Source organism: Seriola lalandi, unplaced genomic scaffold, assembly GCF_002814215.2.
Source record: "Seriola lalandi dorsalis isolate HSWRI2012SDOR001 ecotype SW California unplaced genomic scaffold, Sedor1 jcf7180002054313, whole genome shotgun sequence".
Lineage (NCBI taxonomy): Eukaryota > Metazoa > Chordata > Actinopteri > Carangiformes > Carangidae > Seriola > Seriola lalandi.
In genome coordinates this window covers 32,648-52,878 of record NW_019524866.1, presented here as the reverse complement: position 1 = coordinate 52,878, position 20,231 = coordinate 32,648, and the positions used below count along the sequence as shown (strand labels likewise).

The window sequence follows — 20,231 nt, the reverse complement described above, 5'->3', positions numbered from 1 at the left end:
ATCATTTTTTGTGTAAGTGTGCAAGCTGCTGAACACACACTTCTTCCACTGTTTTAACATGTTGTATTGATACACTCGACTAGGCCACTGTATGTAAGTAAATCCCAAAGTTTAACCTCATGTAATGACAAAAAAAAAAAAAAAAAAAAAAAAAAGACATCCACCTGGCAAATTATTCCAATTTTATTCATTAAAAAAATGCATGCCTTAATGCATTCAAACACATCATAAAGTGGAATGACAAAAAGTGACAGCGCTGGGTAAAGTGTCTCACATGAATTGGACTTTCTATCAAAATTTTAGTAAGGAAGAAAAAAGAAACTATTAAAAAGATGAAGGTTTTAATGCTAACTTAATATATAAGGCAGTATTAAAAAGGCACAAGCTGCACTTTAACTGGTTGGCTGACCTCCACATGTTCACATGAAAGTACTGTGATAAACGCTGATTGACAGATGCTTCGAGACACACAAAATGTTTTGATATGTCCAGTTATCTTCTCCAACTAGTGATGCATATGTAATTGGTCAAAAATAAAGAATACAGAAAAAAAAAACAGAGGTGGTTATCAAGACAAAACCAATTCATAACCCTCTGCTGTCAGATGCATATAAAATAAACTACTGCCACTTAGGAGGCAAGATCTGGTTTCAAGTCTAACATTTTACAAATATCACAGGGTACCTATGAATTCATTTTCCTCATGTTTACAGGCAGGTTTGTTTGGGAAACTAAATGCAAATAATCTCATGTTTTTTCTATTAATGATTTTTCCCTTTGCACAACTCTTCATGCCTTTCAAAAGGTTACCCTCACTGATTACAATGAACAACAACTTATGCATAAAAGGAAAATCCCTTGTCAAAATACAAAGGTAAACATAATTGTACCTATGACGCCAGTTTGTTACACCAAACATTTTCCTCACAGAATTTTAACAAAGTTTTTAAAACATTTAAAGTATTTCAAGTACTTATAAAAGTACTATGAGATCAGCTCTGGGCGAAACTAAAGCTTCCGAGTGTTCACACTGCAACAGGAACACACAACGCTCATTATGTTCACTTAGACATACAGTATGATGGGATATTATCTGCTGTAGTACTGCAATGTTTATCAGTTGGATGAAAGTTACAAATACCTCATGATGGCAAACAGAATGAGCTTTCTAAATTTTCAATGTGAATCGGTATGTTCACAGTGGAATTATATTATGTACATCCAGAGCTTGGGATTGGGGCATCCCTGTCCCACTAAACAGATGGATATCTACTCACAGTCATCATCAATTTAAAAAGATGCACAGCTAAACTGAGTGACTCATTAGTATAAAAAAAAGTGTGTCTAATCAAAATTAAATCTGAAAATAAGATGAGTATTTTCTGCATTTGCATCTTATCATTCTTATTTTACTCATGTCTGCGAGTTCCTACATCCAATCTGAATGGCCATAGTTGCAGTCGTACACCCAATTACACTAATTCACTCATTCATATATCCCTTAACCATCTCTGGAAACCAAGTAAGTGTTGTTTGGTCTGAGACCATGGCTCAAGTGAGGACTCCAGCAGACACAGGCTGGTGGTCCAGGTATAAAATGTAGTATACATAAATAGGAAAAAAAGACTGAAATTGCTGAATGGGTTTATTACAACCTTCTGAGGTAGGGGTTGCCTCATGATCTGCTACTTGTAGCTCTCATTAACCAGGGTGAGTATGAACAAGTGTTTTTTTTGTTTGTTTGTTTGTGTTTTTTTACAATCAGTTCAGATAAAACAAGATGTCCAATAAAAATAGAAATTTTAAAACCACCACTTGAGTAGTGAGAATCAGACTCTGTTTGAGGCTCTTTAACTCCAGACATCTTGTGAGTAGCGTCCCTTGGTCATCAGTTTCTTGATGTAATCTGTGGCCTGGGTGCGCACCATGCCTCCCATTTCTTCTGCGATTTCATGGAAGGTCGTCTGCACATCCTTAGCCATGTTTCTTGCATCCCTAAACCGGCAAAGAGATCAGTTTAGATGTCTGGTTCTAATAGTTATAGTGTTTTTTTTTTTTTTTTTGTTTTTTTTAAATCATCTATGTTTCTGGATATTTCAATTTAATCAAATAAACTGATATCGGTTGGCAATAATATTCAGATCAAGTCATGGTGTAAAGTAATGGAAGTGTTTGAAACCATCAGTGAAACCACTTCTCATTACCCCACTAGGAGGTGCAAACACACCAAAGACACTTTGCTTTTCCAAAGAAATACTCATCCTAATGTTTTCTTCTTTTTTTTTTTTTGTCCAGGTTGATTCTTTTACATAACATAAAAATGTAAAATTATTTCAGTTAGAGGCACAAAGTATCAGCACCTTCAACTAAGGAGTATTCAGTGCATATCAGTTCAGTTCACAAAATCAATACACAAATGTGACAATTAATTGTGAATTTACTGAAAATCATATTTTTTGTCAGTCAAATTTCCTTATTACCCGCAGATGTAGATATGAGCGTTTTCTGTGTGAATCAGCTTCCAGAGGTCCTCCTTATTATTCTTCAGGAGATGCTGCACGTACACCTTTATTGTGGAGAATGAATGAAAGGAGCAAATGTTGTTGTAGTTGCAGTGTATGCACTGTAGGCTATAGGCAACACATGGTGAACAGACAGACAGACAGACAGACAGACAGACAGACAGACAGACAGACAGACAGACAGACACTACTTGGCTGAAATAAGCGTTAAATTTTATATAACCTGAGATAAACACTTAGCATGTATGATTCCAGCTATTGTAAGGTGCTTCAGTAAACTATAATCACAGCTAGCCAGTAGTTTCCAGCTTCAACTCTAAGGGACACTAACACCAGTGACGCAGACAGTCGTACCTTCTGCTCCTGGTCTCTGGAGAAGGCAACATTAAGCTGTGTTAGGACTCCATTCTTCTCTGCTTCCTCCAGCTCCTCCTGGTAGAGATAATCCTCATTCTTATGCCTGCAGCCAAAGTACATCACCGTCTCTCCAACCTCCTTTCCTGTAAAAGGAAACAAAACAAAACATTGTCAAAATTGTCACACCCAACCTTCATCGTGTTTTATACTTTTTACTTTGTAAGCATACCATATCACACGGTTTCTACTTAAAACAGCTGTAACAAATTGCATATGTGCAATTTATCTGAATAGGTCAACATGAATAATAAGCTGGTCAAACATTTCTTTTTAAACAGGTGTTTCCACTATTGGAAAATGTGTTTAATTGTATCCATCAACCCTTATTTGTATCTGTACCACTTAATGCTTTGGATATATATTTTTTGTTAGCAGCTGAGCAGTTGGAGGTCTACCACGTCATTTTTCTTTCTTTAATGAGACATAAGGTTATGAAAGGTCAGACAAACAACAGCACACACAGGCACACACACCATGGCACACAGTGTCTGTTAATACCTTGCTCTTTTAGCCAGCCCCTCTCCTGGATGAAGCCCATGAAGGGAGCGATTCCTGTCCCAGGGCCGATCATGATCACTGGGTTGGTGGCTTTGAAGGGCAGGCGGAACTGAGATTTGCGGATGTACATGGGAACAGTGGACTTGTGGCCATTGTCAGAGATCAGTTTGTTTTTCAGCCAGTTGGTGGCAACTCCTTTGTTCATGCGGCCAGTCTTGGTCTTGTACTCCACGACTACGGCACAGATGTGGATACTGTTGGGGTGAACCTACATAACAGAGGAGAGTTATTAACAGTTTACTCCTGTAATCCAGGAAACATTATTGCCAATATCAATTAAAAACACCAACAATAAAAAAACGTCTTTGGAGTAAATTAAAACGATATGACTTGAATTTCTTTTCCCTGTGATTTAAATAGAGAATTACTTTAGAGGAGGAGGCAATGGAATAATAGCGAGCCTGGAGCCGAGGCATCAGCTCACACAGATGGTCAATGGGAGGCCTCAAAGTAGGCATATCCTCCAGGATGGCGAGGATGTTTCTACTGGCATCCAACACCCAGCTCTGATAGAGAGCCTGTAGATAGGCAGCAACAAAAAGACAACAACATAGTATAAGTGGTGGAAAAACGTACAAAGGTACAGCGCATGCATCAGTTTGCATTATAACACCACCACCGATGACACTTCACCATTCATCACTGACCTTGCCCTCGGGGGAGGAGGAGGCCATCTTGCGCATGTTCTCCTGGTCTTTGGGGTCAGCGGCGTACTGTGCCAGCTCGTAGAGGACATTGGTGCGAGGGGGGTGTGTGATGTCCAGGTAGTGAGTGAGGGCCGTGCGGTAGGTGGTGGGGCAGGGGAAAGGGTGCTTCTTGTTGGACTCATCTGAAAAAAAAAACAAGAAAAAAAAAAGAAAAAACACACATTAACAACTTTATTTTTTGGTACCATGAAATTCCACTTTTCATGGTCTACTGGTAACAAAAAACATTAAGTAAAGTTTGTATCATTAACACTCGGCCTGGCCAACTTTTGTATTCTAATGTATTTTCATTATATAAGACACAGAAGTAATTACTGTCATGTCTTCTTCTTGTATTAATATATTGTTGTATATATTATTATATCGATGACCTTAGCACATTTTCTATTAAGTATTTAAATATATCCATTTAATTTTGAGGAATGTTGATAAAATACATAAACAAAAAGCCTTAATTATCACCTATGCAACCAGCAAGTACCAATGACCTTCATGATGACATGAAACGCATTTAACTAATAAAAAATACTCAACAAGTTATATTACAGCAATAATTTGTAATTGCAGTAATAACCACCATCCACTTCAAATGCAATACATGCACTGATACTCCAGGTCTAGATATCGAGAGGATTTCGTGAGACGGTTTGTGGGACAAGTTAATTAAGTCAAGGTGCTTGGGGCTTTCAATGCCATACCATCAAGGTTGTTGAGAGAGATAACCACATCAAGGTCCACTCCAAGGATGTGTCCCAGCTTGTTCACCAGCGCAGAGTCATTTGTAGGGAAAACAGCAACGTGGTCTCCTGACTCATATCTGAAATAACCGAATATGACAAATTTAGACTTTGACCTGTGTTCATAAAGCCTTCAAACAGAACAAGAATGAGACCTGTCCATCTGGTACCATGGCGTTAGAGATATGCGAAAGAAACTCTCTAGTAATTAGCTTAAAGTTACAGACACCTCATGTATCATTTATTCAACAAGTCTCACCTGATTTTGGAGCCTGTTATGTCGAGTTCCAGGTGCATTAGGTGTCTATCACCAGCTTTGTTGAGTCTGCGGTTGACAGTGACTGGGGCTAGGAAAGGGTTTTTCGAATCAAAGGGCCTGTAAATAGAAGAGCAACACTTATATGTAAAAATGTAATTACAAAGGGGTTGAAAATAGTCAAAAAAAAGAGATTTTATTAAATAAAAAATATTAAGATCTATTTTTCAATAAATAAATTACAAGGTTTGATTTAAAAAAAAAAAAAAAAAAAAAAAAAAAAAAAAAAGGAGTGATGATTTTCCATGTCCACAAGGGGGCAGAAAGCTTCACTTTTAGAAAGTGACCTTTGATAAACTTTTGCAGTTGATAACAAATGTAGGTGAAACGTAAACAATGAGCTGTTTAAGGATGACCGAGTCCTAGAAATGAACATCGCCTCTGCTACAGTACTTACGGCTTCTGGACCTCAAAACTCTTCAGGCGACCAATCTCTCCTGTGTACACTTTGTTCATGTTGATGTCAGTGTGCTCCTGCAGCTCGTACTGCCGTATGCTGTGAGGGAAACAACTTGAAGTTAGCCTCCTCAGACACTGCTCGCATACATAATGAGATCTATTTCATTTCTAGTGAAACAAATTAAAATAAATTATGTAAAGGTGGCACACTTGTTCTTGTTTTTTAGGCTGATGCATGACCAATTTAAGACTTTTAATTAATATATAATTCTTGGCATTTGTTCATTTAACATATAGTTGAATGGTGTTTTACCACATAATTGAGATATGTCCTGATTTAGCATTACATGACAAGTCTTGGTTAAGATATGGATGTTTCAAAAAAAAGGAAAAAGAAAAACATTTTGGCAAGAGTATCATTTTAAACCTAGCGATGTGACACTGATGTGTCGCATTTGCAAATCCCTGTCTGGTGATCAACTTGTAACTTCCGTCTGTGATTAGTTTTTCATTTAAACCTGGACTGAAAAATATGCATTGTGTGAAAACTACCTCTGATCTGACAATTGAGAAAACATTTGTTTGCATATTTGCAAGTTCTGCTCTTTCATCGTCAGTGCAATGTTCCCTTTATGGTCAAATTCAGGAGGACACAACAACAGTTTCTCTCTTACAGCTGAATTAAGGCCTAGAGGCAGGAGGCTGCTCACACAGGGTCTAAGTGGTCAAACCATAAAAACTGTGAAATGTCTACAAATGCACCTTGAATCATCTCCTAAGGCTTCCACTCCAAAGTGCTCACAGATGGCCGGCCAGAACTGCTCTCTCCATGAAATGAAGTCCTCTTCCAGACTGAGTGACAAAAATAGAGCATCTGAATTAACATTTGTTCAAAAAGGCTGATTTAAGTTACACTTTTTATTTACGACAACATGAAAACCCTTTGAAAAACATCTTTATCTTATTTTTATGCAGCACCCTTTCTTTGGAAAGTTTTGTTAAATTCCCAAGTGAGATAACTTTAAAAAAAAAACAAACAAACATTTTCATAAAAGACAAAACAAAAACACTTCAGAGCAATGGACTGTCCCTCTCCTTAAAATGAAAAAGTTTTGATTCCATCTCACGGTTGAGATGGTTTTTTGGTGGCTTCAAAAGTCTGTGCAGTGCTAAAAAGGTAAAGGGTTGATCCTCTAAGGAGCATGAATGCATCTAATTTCAGCTGCTCACCATTTTCCTCACCCTCAGGTCCAGATTTATTTTGCTAATTTATGGCGGTTATCCATGCATTCATTTTGGTCTTTAAAAACCTTTTAAATTGTCCTGATGCCACATGCATGACATTATGTTACTATTACAGACTCCAGAGGGTTTTAAACAATCACAGATTGTTCTTCTTGTCATGTAATTAATAACCCTGACCAGAAAAAATGGAAGTCAGCATTTCTTTATAAGCTCAGAGGATTAATTGGTAACTTACTTCCCATCATCGTCTCCCAACCCGAGGTCAAAGATGCGGTTGGCTCTCAGTTCTTCCAGCCTTTTGTCAACATATTTTCCCATTGCATTGTAGTGTTCATATGTCTTGTTGCCCAAAGCGAATACCTGAAGACAGAACAGGGTACAACAAGACACCAGTCAGTGAGCTTGAACGAGCAGTGACACTGGAACACAGTGTACCATGGTGAATTTGCATTTTTCAGTTATCAAACATTGTTAACAATTAATCTAAGTTTAGTGTTTTGCAATTAGTCAATTTACCAGTGCAGATATTTGAACGCTTTTCTGTTTAATGTTGAATGTGTATGGCATCACTCTTATCCAGACCAGAAACACAATAGATAAAATACAGTAGGAAGGATGTGACTGTGCCCAAGAATATCAGATTTCTCACAGTCAAGTTCCTCACGCAAACGAGGCCAGGAGCGCTGCACCCCAACAATCACACAATGACACACACGCACAGACAGACCAGACATGACAACACACAAAGCCTTTCCTTCATGATGCACACAAAACCCGACGCAGTTTGTGCTAGTGAAGCCTGCGAACTCAATAAGAGAACCATGCAAACTGACATAGTGTGACTCATAAAATCAGCAGGTTGGGGCAGGGACAATGGTGAACAAAATTTGAATTTAAATGTGACTCACATCCTTTATGTTCATTGTAGGAGTAATGCAAATCCAGCCTGTATTGGTTTATCCAAATATTCCGAGCCAGCTATTCAAATTTCCATGTAACATTACCTCTAAAAAATGCCAAAGGGAAATCATTCGCATTCTTTCAAAACTGGATGACTTTTCCATCATTATAGTGTAGGGCTGAAGGTAACGAGCAAAACAGAGGATATACACTAAATGTGGACATTGAAAAATGTGGTCACACTTTTTAAACAATTCAGCAAACAACTGTTTTCTATGTAAAGATATAGTGTAACAATGGCGTCCTGAACAGAGAATAAAGTCGCATCCCCTCTGTGTGTGCTGCAATCCGAGTTTTTACTCTGGTCATTGTTTTGGTAGCCGGTCTTGCAGTGCGTTCCGGTGGCTCTCATGTACACATGGGTAACTTTATTCAGTTGTGCTTCCTGTTGTGTGTTTAGTGGCTGCTTTCACTGGGCCTCATAACACCTTACTGAGAACGTTTTGGTCGTGACATTTGATGGAAAACGTAACGCATGTTTACGCATCACTAACACAAAAACAATTCCTATGCAATCACCTTTTAATTACATACATAACATTTATGTAATTGTCAGTGTTCTTGTAAGGTCGTAAGAATTTGAAAGAAAAAACACGACAATAAAAACTCACAGTGTAGTTTAGTCCGCTGAGGTCTTCATCATCATTTTCCTGCAGCCAGTCATAGAAGTCCTGGGCGTTATCTGTTGGGTCTCCTTCGCCATAGGTGGCCATGCAAAATATGGCAAGGGAGTTTTCAATCTCCGACAGACGGGACAGTTCCCCCTGGAACATGAAACATCAGTATCTGAAAATGACCACTGTAGAACTAATATGCTCATCTTCAATATCTGACCAGCTGTCTCAAGAGTTGCCCTGTCAGCAAACTTGGTTCTCAGTGTTGCAATACACTCTTGGACAGAGCCTGAGATCATTATATTGTGCACTTTGTATTTTTGTTACTGAAACTGCATGCATATTGAGATAGGAGTGTGTGCTGTCCTTGGGTTTTTATGGTCTGCACTCGTCTTACTTGTTTTATTACCCAGAACAGTAAATTTATAATTAGAAGAGAACACATTTGTCTGGCTGTTATATGGCTCATTTAGAATCTGCCATGGTACATTATATGTATTTTATTTACATGTCTGTACATGTCTGGACAACCAGATTATCACCACTGCAGTGTTAACTGAATGATTGCTTTGCCACAGTAACACACTGAGTTCTTCAGTCTTCAGCACTGCAGTGATACTTCTCCCATGTCACTATCACCAATCATTCACCGGCAGCTATAACGAGTATAATCCACAAGAATGAGAAGTACTTCTTTTAATTTTAATTATGTGGGTTGTGTGTTGTTCCACTGATGCCAATTACCATGTCATACTCCTCTGGATCTGCTGCCATTCCTTTCATGCCATAACGCTGAGCATCTTTGGACAGTCTGTTAGCAAATTCCTCTGCTGTGCCCGTCTGGGAGCCGTAGAACACGATGATGTTCTTGCCCTGGTTACAAATCGACAGAAAATCATTCACATGTTGCATGAAAAAAACGCAACTATTCCCACAACTATAACAAACACCTAACCCGTCTCTTATGTTTACTATTATAACGGAACAATGTAAGAGTACAACAGATGCATTACATCTATTGTAATTTAGCTAAAATATATTCAGAATGTATTTTATTCCAAATGCTGAAACGCATTGACAGAAAGATCATACTAACACAACTAGAAACTGCATAATGTAAAATAAAGAAAGACTGATACAACTTTGGGTTTAAATGATTTCACGTTTCTCCAACATAGAGTTTATCTTTACATAAATAAACAGCTGAATGTACATTTGTAAGAATCAAGTTATACTTTATCCTTGCCTACAATGTTGCCATGATAATTCATAACAAAGAAAAACAAAATCAAATAGCAGTGGGGGCCAAACTTCCTATTCTGCCACCATTATGGTATGTGAACTATTTGCTGCAAAACCCACATGATTCAAAACCAAAGTCTTTTCTCAAGGCTGGCTTGAAAACAGACGACCATCAAAGTCAAAACAGGGCGTCCAAATCTAAAACTAAAACTTAGCAGGGGGACCATTATACTCATCATAGTCAAGGAGCAAAGGAGGAGGGAAACTTTAGCATTTTAATAAATGTAGTTTCTTTTAAAATCATATGCTTCAAGCAGTCAGGATAAAAAATATTACAAATCCAGCTTTCAATTTAAGGACCTGCAGATAAAACAGGCATTTACTGGGAAAACAACTTCAAGGCTGCTGGTGAAGGGCCACAAATTTAAGACCGTTTAACACCTTATATTTGCAATGTTCGCTCACAGCAACAAAATCTAACGTATTTTTATTTTTAAAAAAAGAAAAAAGATGAAACCACTGACACAATTGAAACAGAAGTGATGGGAAGTGTGAAGTGACAAGGAGAAAAACTAGATTGTTGTTAAAAGAACATCACTCACGGTTTTCTTCATTTTCTCAATGAAACTTGTCTCTCTTGTGGTGGGTGCTCTGAAAAAGAAAATAAAGAAATAAATTTAAAAAAAAGATTTCACTAGTAATTAAGTCATTTTAGACAAAATAAGCATTTGTTCCCTTAACATTAAACACAAGCTACTGTCCAATAGCGGGTCTCGGATGATAAAAATTTAAAATATAGGCCTATTTTTAGGCTGACATTTCTAATATTAAATAAAACCTTTAACAGCATTGCATTTACATTTACTCATTTGGCAGATGCTTTTATCAAGAGTTTCAGCAATGTAGGAGACCTTGAAATATATATTTGATAACAGCCACATTACAGAGTGTTATAAACCATTTATTACATGTTTATACGTCACTTGAAAAGCTAAACAAATTCATAATGTAATACTGTGTTTTGATTTGTGGTGGTGGGATGACCACATTTAACATTTAGATCACCGATTGTACTTTAGACCAAACAAAAAGCAGGGAACAATAGGTCACTTGAAGTTCAGAGTGAGGTCAGATCAACATCAATAAATATGATTTACTCCACAAGTGATTCAGCTCATTGAGAAAGCAATGGGTGAGAGAAGTGACTCATCATCCTGTGATAACAGGCAATCCTGTGACATGTAAGGCAATTGCTCAACAGGCTCATGTACGTAATCATTTTCTGTGTGAAAGGTCTCCAAAGAAACAGGGGAGCAGAGCTGAGCCATGAGTCGACATCATCATTTACTGATTTTTAAGGAAATCACATTGTCACAGACAGATGATCACACTGATCAGAACTGAAAAGTGTTTTGGTCAAATTTATGATTCTAAGCAAACTTTCGTTTAAAAGAATGCAAAAAATTAAAACATATCTTATCAAGATCATGTTATTGCCCAATCCTACAGCAAAGCATGACATGAGCAGATTTTTAAATGATCACCATATAAATAAATGCTTACTCTTACAGCTACAGGGAACAGCAGAGCAGTGACTCAGCAGCCACACAAGCATTAGTCATTCTAACCATGTGTACAAGCACGTACTAATGTTACATTATTTTTTATATAATTAAAAGGGAAATGATAGATACATAATCATTACAGCTTAGGCCTCATGGTAATTTAAAAGTGTCAGATTTATCCTGGAAGTAATTAATGGAAAACAACAACTGTCAGTATAAAGGTGCACATGAAGCAAAATCTATTATCAAACCAAATAAAAGGCAACGCCGCTTCATTCAGCTTCAAAGCTCTGAGTGGACAGCTGCTATTCTGTCTGCACTGAAAAAGGAATAAAAAGGCTACAAATAGTCACGTGAGAATAAAATGTTTTCAGATTTTCTGTATCCAGGAGCCGGTAAGATAACCATTAAATCTGAGTGAAATAGAGGCAATAATAGAGAAAGAATATTAATTTCCTACATAACATATTGAACTGGTTTCTTTTTACCTTAACCTAACCAGCTGTCTATAAGAGGTGAGACTTGAAGGCATCGGATTACATTTTGTCTCCAACACACATTTAGTCAAACGATTTAAAGCTAAGAAGCAGGGTGCAGAGTGCAGGCATGTGGGACTGATGCCCAACACGCCATAAAAACCGAGCTCCCCACGGCTAATACGGATCACACTCTGAAGCAAAGTGTAAATTCCTGATACAAATTTAAAAAGAACAAGCCTTTGCCCCCAAGCTGAAGCATTCCTCACAGCTTTAACAGGATCTGTCTGAACTGTTATCAGCTCACGTCTGCCTCAACGGCCCCAGAGTCACTCAACAACAGGACTTTTTTTTTTTTGCATCATCACACAACAACCAGGTTACCAGATTTCAAAATCTAGGCAGGACTAAAAATGCTGTGACAACAAATGCAAATACCTTGAGCAAAACTAAACATACAGTGCATACAACAAAGGATATCACTTTTCCCATCTCTGTAACACTAAATACAAACTAATATTCTGTAATATTCTGAGAGGCATTTCGAGAGGACAGGCAGCGATAGGATTTTAACAAGTGAAAAAAAACAAAAAACCGTATGGAGAAAAACTAAAAAGGAAATGAATCACGGTTGAGAACAAATCACTAGCGTTGCAGAGCTGTTAGCTACAGCCTGAAACATAACTTGAAGGAGACAGGTTGTATTAGCAAATCATACGTTTCTAATGATGTTATCTCAAATATCAGGAAGTAACCTGTGAAGACTGCAAGTTTGACTCTAATAACATTAGACTAATTGAGGAAATGGATCCTGTGAGAGTGCAGCAGCATACACCCATTACATTAATAAAACTATAAATACATTTTAACGGCAAATGCAAATAGGGTCATAATCTTGAAGATCTTTTCCTTTCTGCACTGGCTCGAGTCCCATATAAAAACAAATGCACGTCTGCTGGTGTTTAATCACTGTTTAAACAATTCACAGTTCAGAGCTCGTCATATGTATATACTGTCAAAATAAAATTTCCATTCATTCATCCATACAGGAACTAAACTTTTTCACACAAGCACATTGAGTCAGTTCCGTCTTTGTCTGTAACTCAGGCCCGTTCAAACGTGGAAGTGATCTGATGATGCTACAATCAATGACACATTTTTCCATTTTATGACCTGAATCCAATGAAATGGAAATCAGACCTGATGCTATGTTTGTTTACTGATTGAAATGGAACAAGCCTTTAAAATGTGCAAGACAGTGACGGCCAATGAGGTAAATGATTGACTGAGCTTGTGGGAAAAGGGGGGGGGGCAGAAGACCCAATAATTAAATTGTGTTTGTGGTGAAACAGATTTTATCACCACCTCTTACGTAACCTACTAGGAACATTGAATGGTTTTTGAAACCATTATCTTCCCAGGCTGTGATACAAACAAGCAACTACACCTTTTATGTTGAAAGCCACCAGTTTGATACTTATGAAGGGTGTCATTCAAAAACTTGCCCTCCCAATGTGATCTGTACTATCAAACTCAGCAGCAGGATTAAACAATGGCAGATGGTGGTAAAGACAACTCCAAGCACGCAAAAAAATATCTTACTCCATCTTACTCAGCAGTAAATCAAGCACTTTACTGACCTCTCAGCAGCATCTCTCCTGTCCTCTGGCAGGGAGAAGACACAGCCCATGGCATGCAGCCCTGTAGCTCACCGCTGCCTCTAGCACCACTGGCTAGGCCACGCCGGAAACCACCACGCTTAAAATCAAAAGCAGGACGTCAACACTCCACAACCACAAGATGGAAAAACAAAACCAGTCCAGAAAGGCAGCAGGACACTCGCAGGTTTGGAAGAGCTGCCTGCCTTCACCTAAGAGGCTCCAACACGATCTGAACTCTGCCTCTTCCTGTGCTGCTCTCTGAAACCAGCAGCGTCTGTTCTCCACACACACACACACACACACACACACACACACACACACACACACACACACACAGAGCACAGCAGCCTACAAGCCCTGTCAGTGTCTGGCAACCGCTGTGGACACAATGGTGGGAAACTGACTTTCCCATAAAATGTAGCAGAGCTGCAGACCCACAGTTTTGACTCACACAAACACACACTGAAACACTCTCGGGCTGAAAATGCCTTCCTCTTCATCCCCGCCCCTTTCCCTCTCCGGTCTGAAAGGTGTTCGGAATGAAAAAGTCTACAAGATCCATTCTGAGAATTTGGCTAGTTATCAGAGCAACTCCTCGGTGGACCATTGAAGGGGGGGAAAGAGCTGTGAATGGTCGTTTTTTTCTGAAGTATCCCCCGCCCCCATCTCACTGGAGGAGAGAGGGGAATGTCATTGCTATAGCAACCTCATTTATCATAAAAGGATTGCATTTGTGACATGGCCCTACTCCAATGGCAGTGCAGCTCAGCCCACACACACACACGCACACACACACACATTAGAAAGAAAAAAAGGGGAGTGGGGAAAGAAGAATAAAAAAAAGTAACTCAGGGCAAAGAAAGGGTTGCTTGTCTTTTGCCTCAACTTTCCACCTTTGGAGAGGACTCACAAAAGGAGCTTGGCTCGCCTGCCTCGTTTGTTCTCCAGGGAACTTTTAAAATGGGTTCAGGGCCAAAAACAAAAGCACAGGAAAGACATGGAAGACTACACCCCCTTCATAACAGTTAGGTAATCACTGCTCCCTTTGAGGGGAGGGGAGACCAGCTTGGCGCTTGTGTTGCTCTATGTTCCCTTCCTGTACTCCCGCCCTCCACAGATACACACTCTTCCCAAAGCAAAACATGTCCTCCAGGGGTCTTTCCCCCTTCTAGCCAACCTCCTGTTTTCACACAAATGGTCAGGATCTCCCTAACTCAGCCTCCAACACTGTCTCCATTCACACAACCAACGTAGGACCTCAGCCACACAGCGAGCGTGGCTGCTGCTGCTGGCCCGTGGCTTTACTCTGGTGACCAAAGAAATTGTGTTGTGGTCAGGGAGGGAGTAAAAATGTGGCCAGTGGAAGGAGAGCCCACTGAAATCAAGCCAAGCCTCCATCGCTCCACTGATAAGTGATGAGGGGAGGGAACAGAGGAGGGAAAGCTCATAGGCACTAACACCAGAGAGAGAAAGAGGCAGTCCGAGAGAGACAGAGAGAGAGAGAGAGAGAGAGAGAGAGAGAGAGAGAGAGAGAGAGAGAGAGAGAGAGACAGAGACAGAGACAGAGACATCAGATAAGTTTGTGAGAGAGGGGAAAGACTGTGCAAAAGAAGAGGGGGGCAGACAGCAAAGGTCGCTACTAGTGGAACATTTACAAGAGCCTTAAGCCATGCACTCTCACACACTTGCTTCAAGGCCAATTTAGTGACAGCTTGTGCACAGAATGTAATGACAGAGTCTAACTCAGGGAAAACATTTGTTTCTTTCAAACTGCTTATGTGTGATAAGACACAGGCAGATCAAAAGAGAAACACACTTATCCTCATCATTCTTCTCTAATGGAAACAGGTACAGCTACAACGATTAGTCAGTGACTCAATTAGTTGACAGACTGAAAATTAATCTGCAAATAATCGCTTTGGTCATTTTTTAAACAGCAATGAAGAACACCTGATGGGTCCAGCTTGTGAGCATTTTCTGCCTCTCCGTTTTATGATTGTAAACTGAGTAGCTGCTCGAAACAAGACATTTGAAGATTGAAGATCATCTTAGACTGTGGGAATCATAACAGGCCTGTTTCACTGTTTTCTATCATTTTAGAGACAACATGATTGATCAACTAATCAAGAATCTTACTGGCAGATTAATCAATAAAAAAAAAAATGGTTACTTGCAGCCCTAAAAATATCAACAAAAAAAAAAAACCTTGTAAGCCAGACACTGACTTAACAGTGTTCAAATAAAAATATCCCATCTAGATGCAACATGTCTTCTCAACCTCCGGATCAGCATGTTTTTACAGCTTTTTACACAATTTCAAGTATGTCTAAGATCAAGTGGTTACTTAATCTCATAGGAGAAACAGAATCTGGCTATGGATTTAATTTTTAAGTAAATGACAAAACATCTTGTGAATTTTAAACACCAATGACCAACAATAAAAACCTGAAACCAATACCACCCCCTGGTGTATACACACACAGATCACCGGTGCAACAAAGTTTGGTCCAACAAAAGAGTTCAAGCCACTTTCACCAGGTTAAGGTTGATAAGGAGCTGAGATCAGCAGAGCTAATGTGAATTAAACTGCACACATAGAACATCATCTCACTAATTCACTGGGACAAAAGCTAAACTGAGAGACACGACTTGAATTTCAGGTATCAAAGTAAATATGGTGTCGCTTTCTGAGCATTGTTCAGCAAATACTATTTTGTTGTTACTGGATAAACATCAGGTGTGAAAATGCAACTTTGTAAAGAACTGTGATCCCTGAAAGCTGTGCTGTTTAAGTATGCGTCGACACGTGTGTATTGTGTTTAGCTAGCACTTATGAGTGATGATAATGTTATAAGCTTCTTAGAAAACGGTAATAATATAACAAAATGCAATTCCTGCATAGAAAAAGATTAATGAGGATGTGTTTTAAACATAACATTGCCTTGTTCTAACAGCATGGTACCAAGGTATGAAAATGCAACATTTTTTAAGACAGTCAAATCGGCTACAAATAAAAAGTGTTTTTTGCTTTCAGCAGATGCAGTTTAAATAATAAGCCAAGAATCAGAATCAGGATTTTATAAGAGTCAACAGGACTCAGAATAATAATCTATAAAATATACACAATACACCACATTCTCAAAAGATAAATAATAAATGTGTCTTATTCATTCATTTACCTTTACCTCACAGCAGCCCTAATTTTTTTTCTCCTCCTTAAATCTGAATTGTAACTTTTTTGGGGAATGTTTTTATTAAAAAAACAACAGCAACAACAACAACAACAACAACAACAAAACTAAAACCCAGGTGTACCCTGACAGATACTCACGGTGTGTCGAGCTTCTTGAATTCAGGGATGGGATCAGGCTTCTTGCGGGACATGAACCAATAAATGAGAAGGCCGACTATCAGGGAAAAGAGGAAGAGGTCCAGGTTGCTGAAAAGAGGCTCCTCTTCATCCGCCATGGGCTCTGTGTGTGTGGTGGTCTCAGCGTCCATGTCTGCCATGTTGACACTCTGCATGGGGACGGAAAGATCACAGCTATTAGACCAGTGAAAAAATAGGAACTTATATAGTGCTGAAACTGATTATTTGACAGACAGTTAATCGACTTTGATAACCAATCCATAATTTTTTCCACTTATCATTAAGTAAAAATAGCACTCGACACTTCCAGCTCATAGGATTGTATAAAAGAAAAATCCCTTTAGGTTTTGATTTGATGGTTAAATTAAATGAGATGTTATTGTCTTTGCACAGAAAAGCACCAGTGCGACAAAATTTCATGCAAACAGCAGCAAAAGTGCATACAGAGATACATTAAAATAAAAAAATGTGCATAATAAATAAGAGCGTAATGGAGTAGTGAAAGTGAAGGGTTGTAACTGTGAAATACAAAATAAACAAAATGATATACAAAATGAAAAGCAGCTTTGGTCATATAGCATGTACAAATGGTTACTGGTTATGTTATGTATAGTATAAACATAAAGTTATTCAATAAATACAATTTGTTGCCCTACAGGGGTGTCCTCCCAGATACTGACTACAGTGTGTTTAATATAACCCGGAGGGAAAGCTGTAATTTAAAACCTGTCATTTAAAATGTGTTTTGTGTCTACAGTAATGGTTAAAAAGATTTCCAGCTGAACAAAACAGGGAACTGAAAACTGGTTAAGCCACTGCACAGAACAATATGATTGCTAACATATGTGAGCCATATTATGCATGTTAACCATAGAATGACAGCTTTTGTGCAAGAGTTATTGGACAATTGGCTCTATCACTTGGCTCAACATATTACAAAACTGCAACCCTCTGCTTTCTATACATGAGGAATTTCTGATCATGCATCAGCGAAAGCAACTCTTCTCAAACTATGCACGAGAGGACTTCATGTTCTCAACTCTCCATTTACAATTTGGTTCAAGGACTCAAAACAATGAGATCAGGTTTTCTCTGATCCTGTGAGCTGGCTGGCTAACAACTACAGTACAGTCTGACTGATATCACTTACTATACTGCTGACTCACTGATATTCAGCAAACCACTTCACCTACCATGTAGAGAGGTACCTGTGTGTCAACCTCAGTAGGTACAGAAGTTATGGTCTGCAAAACTATTATACTACAAACCTAGCACAGTCAAAAACATTCCTAAATCAAATATTTCAATAACACTTTCTCAAATCAGTGAACTGTAATGGAATATCAGTTCATTTTTTGTGTAACATTTTGTACTGGAACATTTTATATGGAGCAGTTAAACAATTCAAGGTTTTGAGCTGTTTTTAAAATTAGCTACACAGGTAATAAGTTGGTAATAAGTTCCAGTCATACAACCAGCTAGTGTGGTAATCAATTATGTTTTATAATAGCATTCAGTGGTTTCCTTAATAAAGCTTTTGCCTGACTAGTGATGGATTTAAAATCAATACCAATATTTAGGAGTTTACACTGTTAACATGACATTAAACAGTTGTGTCGAGAGTGTGGTCAACTGCGGTGTTGATTACATTTTACGGTCATTTTAGACAGCTGTAGTTAGTGGTGCTGTTTAATTGTTTTGCATTATAAGAATTATTTCTATTATTTTGTCCACTTCATTTATAGCAATGAGGGCAGGCTAAATAACAGAAACATCCCTCTGTACGAAGCAATACAGTTAACAGTACCACAAACTACAGATCATCCTGGAGAAAACAAGCACCACACTAAGGTAATGATCTCAAGCTAAATCACTCACACTTCAACGGTGTCTCCTGTCTGTTGGGATACAGTATCCATGTCGACTACTCTGCTTAGTGATCTCCCAGCAGGATCAATTATCAGCTCAAACTGAAAACACAAGTGCCTCCTGTCTCAAGTTCACATTGCATAATTTAAGTTAGCAGCTACTAACAGGAAAATACTATCTAGGCAGTTTAGTTAATCAAGTAATTTAATTTTTCTTATTGATTTCCACACACAGTGGTGTACACCCTGTCAAAGACATGACATGAGGGAACTGAATCAGCAACTATTTTGATTAATGATTCACTGTGCTAATACTTTTACAAGCAGAAATGCCAATTAGTCTCTGGTTTCAGCTTCTCAAATGTAAGAACTTGCTGCTTTTCTTTGACAGAATGACAGTAAAATGAACATATTGGTCTTCTGGAACAAATTAAACAAGCAACCTGAATTCATCTCCTAGAGCTGTGGGAAATTATAACAGGCATGTTTCACTATTTTCTGATATCAAAGAAAGCTTTACAAATCTGGCCAAGGAAAAAAGTTGTCCAAGTAACAGACTGTTTTTTAAATACCTCCGATGGATAAAGTTGTCCTATGTACTGAAGATCCAAGTGTACGCTGCTATTCAGAACTATGTGAGGCTTTGGTTAAATGCAAGTTCATCAAGTGAAAGAAGCTTTTGAGAAGCTGTTGTCTCCGGGCTTTTAAATGATCAATGAATTGGACGAGGTTTACTGCAGTTCATCCTCACGACTTCTGCTTGGAGCAAATAATTGTGTAACAACCGAGATAGTGGCACCGGTTTCTGACCGCATGTGAGAAGTTACAGATGCCGGTTTGACGTGTTTTTAATGCTAGTGATAGCTAAAATAAGGATATTTACCTCTTTATAAATCACTAGTTAGGGCAAAACCACAAAAATTACCATGATAGCCTGCGGGAGTGGACTAGGGGGCCCTGGCTATTCCCTGGACTCTGAGAATACTGGCTGTAAACATGACACTAAAAAAACAAAGACTAATTCAGACATATAATAATGTCGTCTAAAGCATGGTATGTATAAAGCTGATGGGATTAAAGGGTTTTAAACTACACATGCTAAAGAAACGACTGATCAAAAAGAGATATAAGTTAGCCTCAGTTTGCGTAACGGAAGAGTCAGCACTTCTCTCAAGCTAATGTTTGCCTTAAAAGCTAAATATTTCCTCTCGATTTAAAGTTAATAGTTTCAGAGAGAGGGTATTATCCCTGAGGTGTCAGTCCCACAGACTGCCACAGACTAGAGGTCGACAGAAGTCAAGTTGAAGATGTGAGTTTGGTGTGTTCTTACCCTCGGCTCTCCTCTTCGTGTCAGGCTCACACTGTGCTTAATACGGAAGGAAACTTTACGCCATGTAGGTTCAAACCAACTGCAGCCCGGCAGCGGGGGAGTACTCTTACACTTTCAATGCCATATAAATCATATCCGGGGATGTTTTTTAATCGTTGAAAACCTGTAGATACGTGTCTTTAAAAGAGACAATTCTAATCTTATGGACTATCGGATTTCATGGTGTTTAGTTTTTAGTTTCTAG

The 20,231-nt window shown here is 38.6% G+C and overlaps 1 protein-coding gene across 2 annotated transcripts; it reads right to left on the bottom strand.

Annotated features, from left to right (window-relative positions):
- Window positions 1-167: 167 nt before the first annotated feature.
- On the bottom strand, window positions 168-20,117 carry porb (P450 (cytochrome) oxidoreductase b). Of its 2 annotated transcripts, XM_023406632.2 has the most exons (16): window positions 19,988-20,117; window positions 16,751-16,938; window positions 10,320-10,368; window positions 9,220-9,348; window positions 8,473-8,625; window positions 7,137-7,261; window positions 6,419-6,508; window positions 5,655-5,753; window positions 5,201-5,317; window positions 4,903-5,021; window positions 4,145-4,326; window positions 3,866-4,015; window positions 3,438-3,705; window positions 2,877-3,022; window positions 2,481-2,566; window positions 168-1,995 (listed from the first exon to the last, which is right to left on the bottom strand). In XM_023406632.2, the coding sequence occupies exons 2-16, from the start codon at window positions 16,927-16,929 to the stop codon at window positions 1,851-1,853; spliced, it is 2,037 nt and encodes a 678-aa protein (XP_023262400.1). In that variant the 5' UTR covers window positions 16,930-16,938; window positions 19,988-20,117; the 3' UTR covers window positions 168-1,850. The 2 variants fall into 2 exon arrangements, with proteins under 2 accessions (XP_023262400.1, XP_023262399.1); XM_023406631.2 differs by lacking the exons at window positions 16,751-16,938; window positions 19,988-20,117 and adding an exon at window positions 13,399-13,730.
- Between the last annotated feature and the right edge of the window lie 114 nt (window positions 20,118-20,231).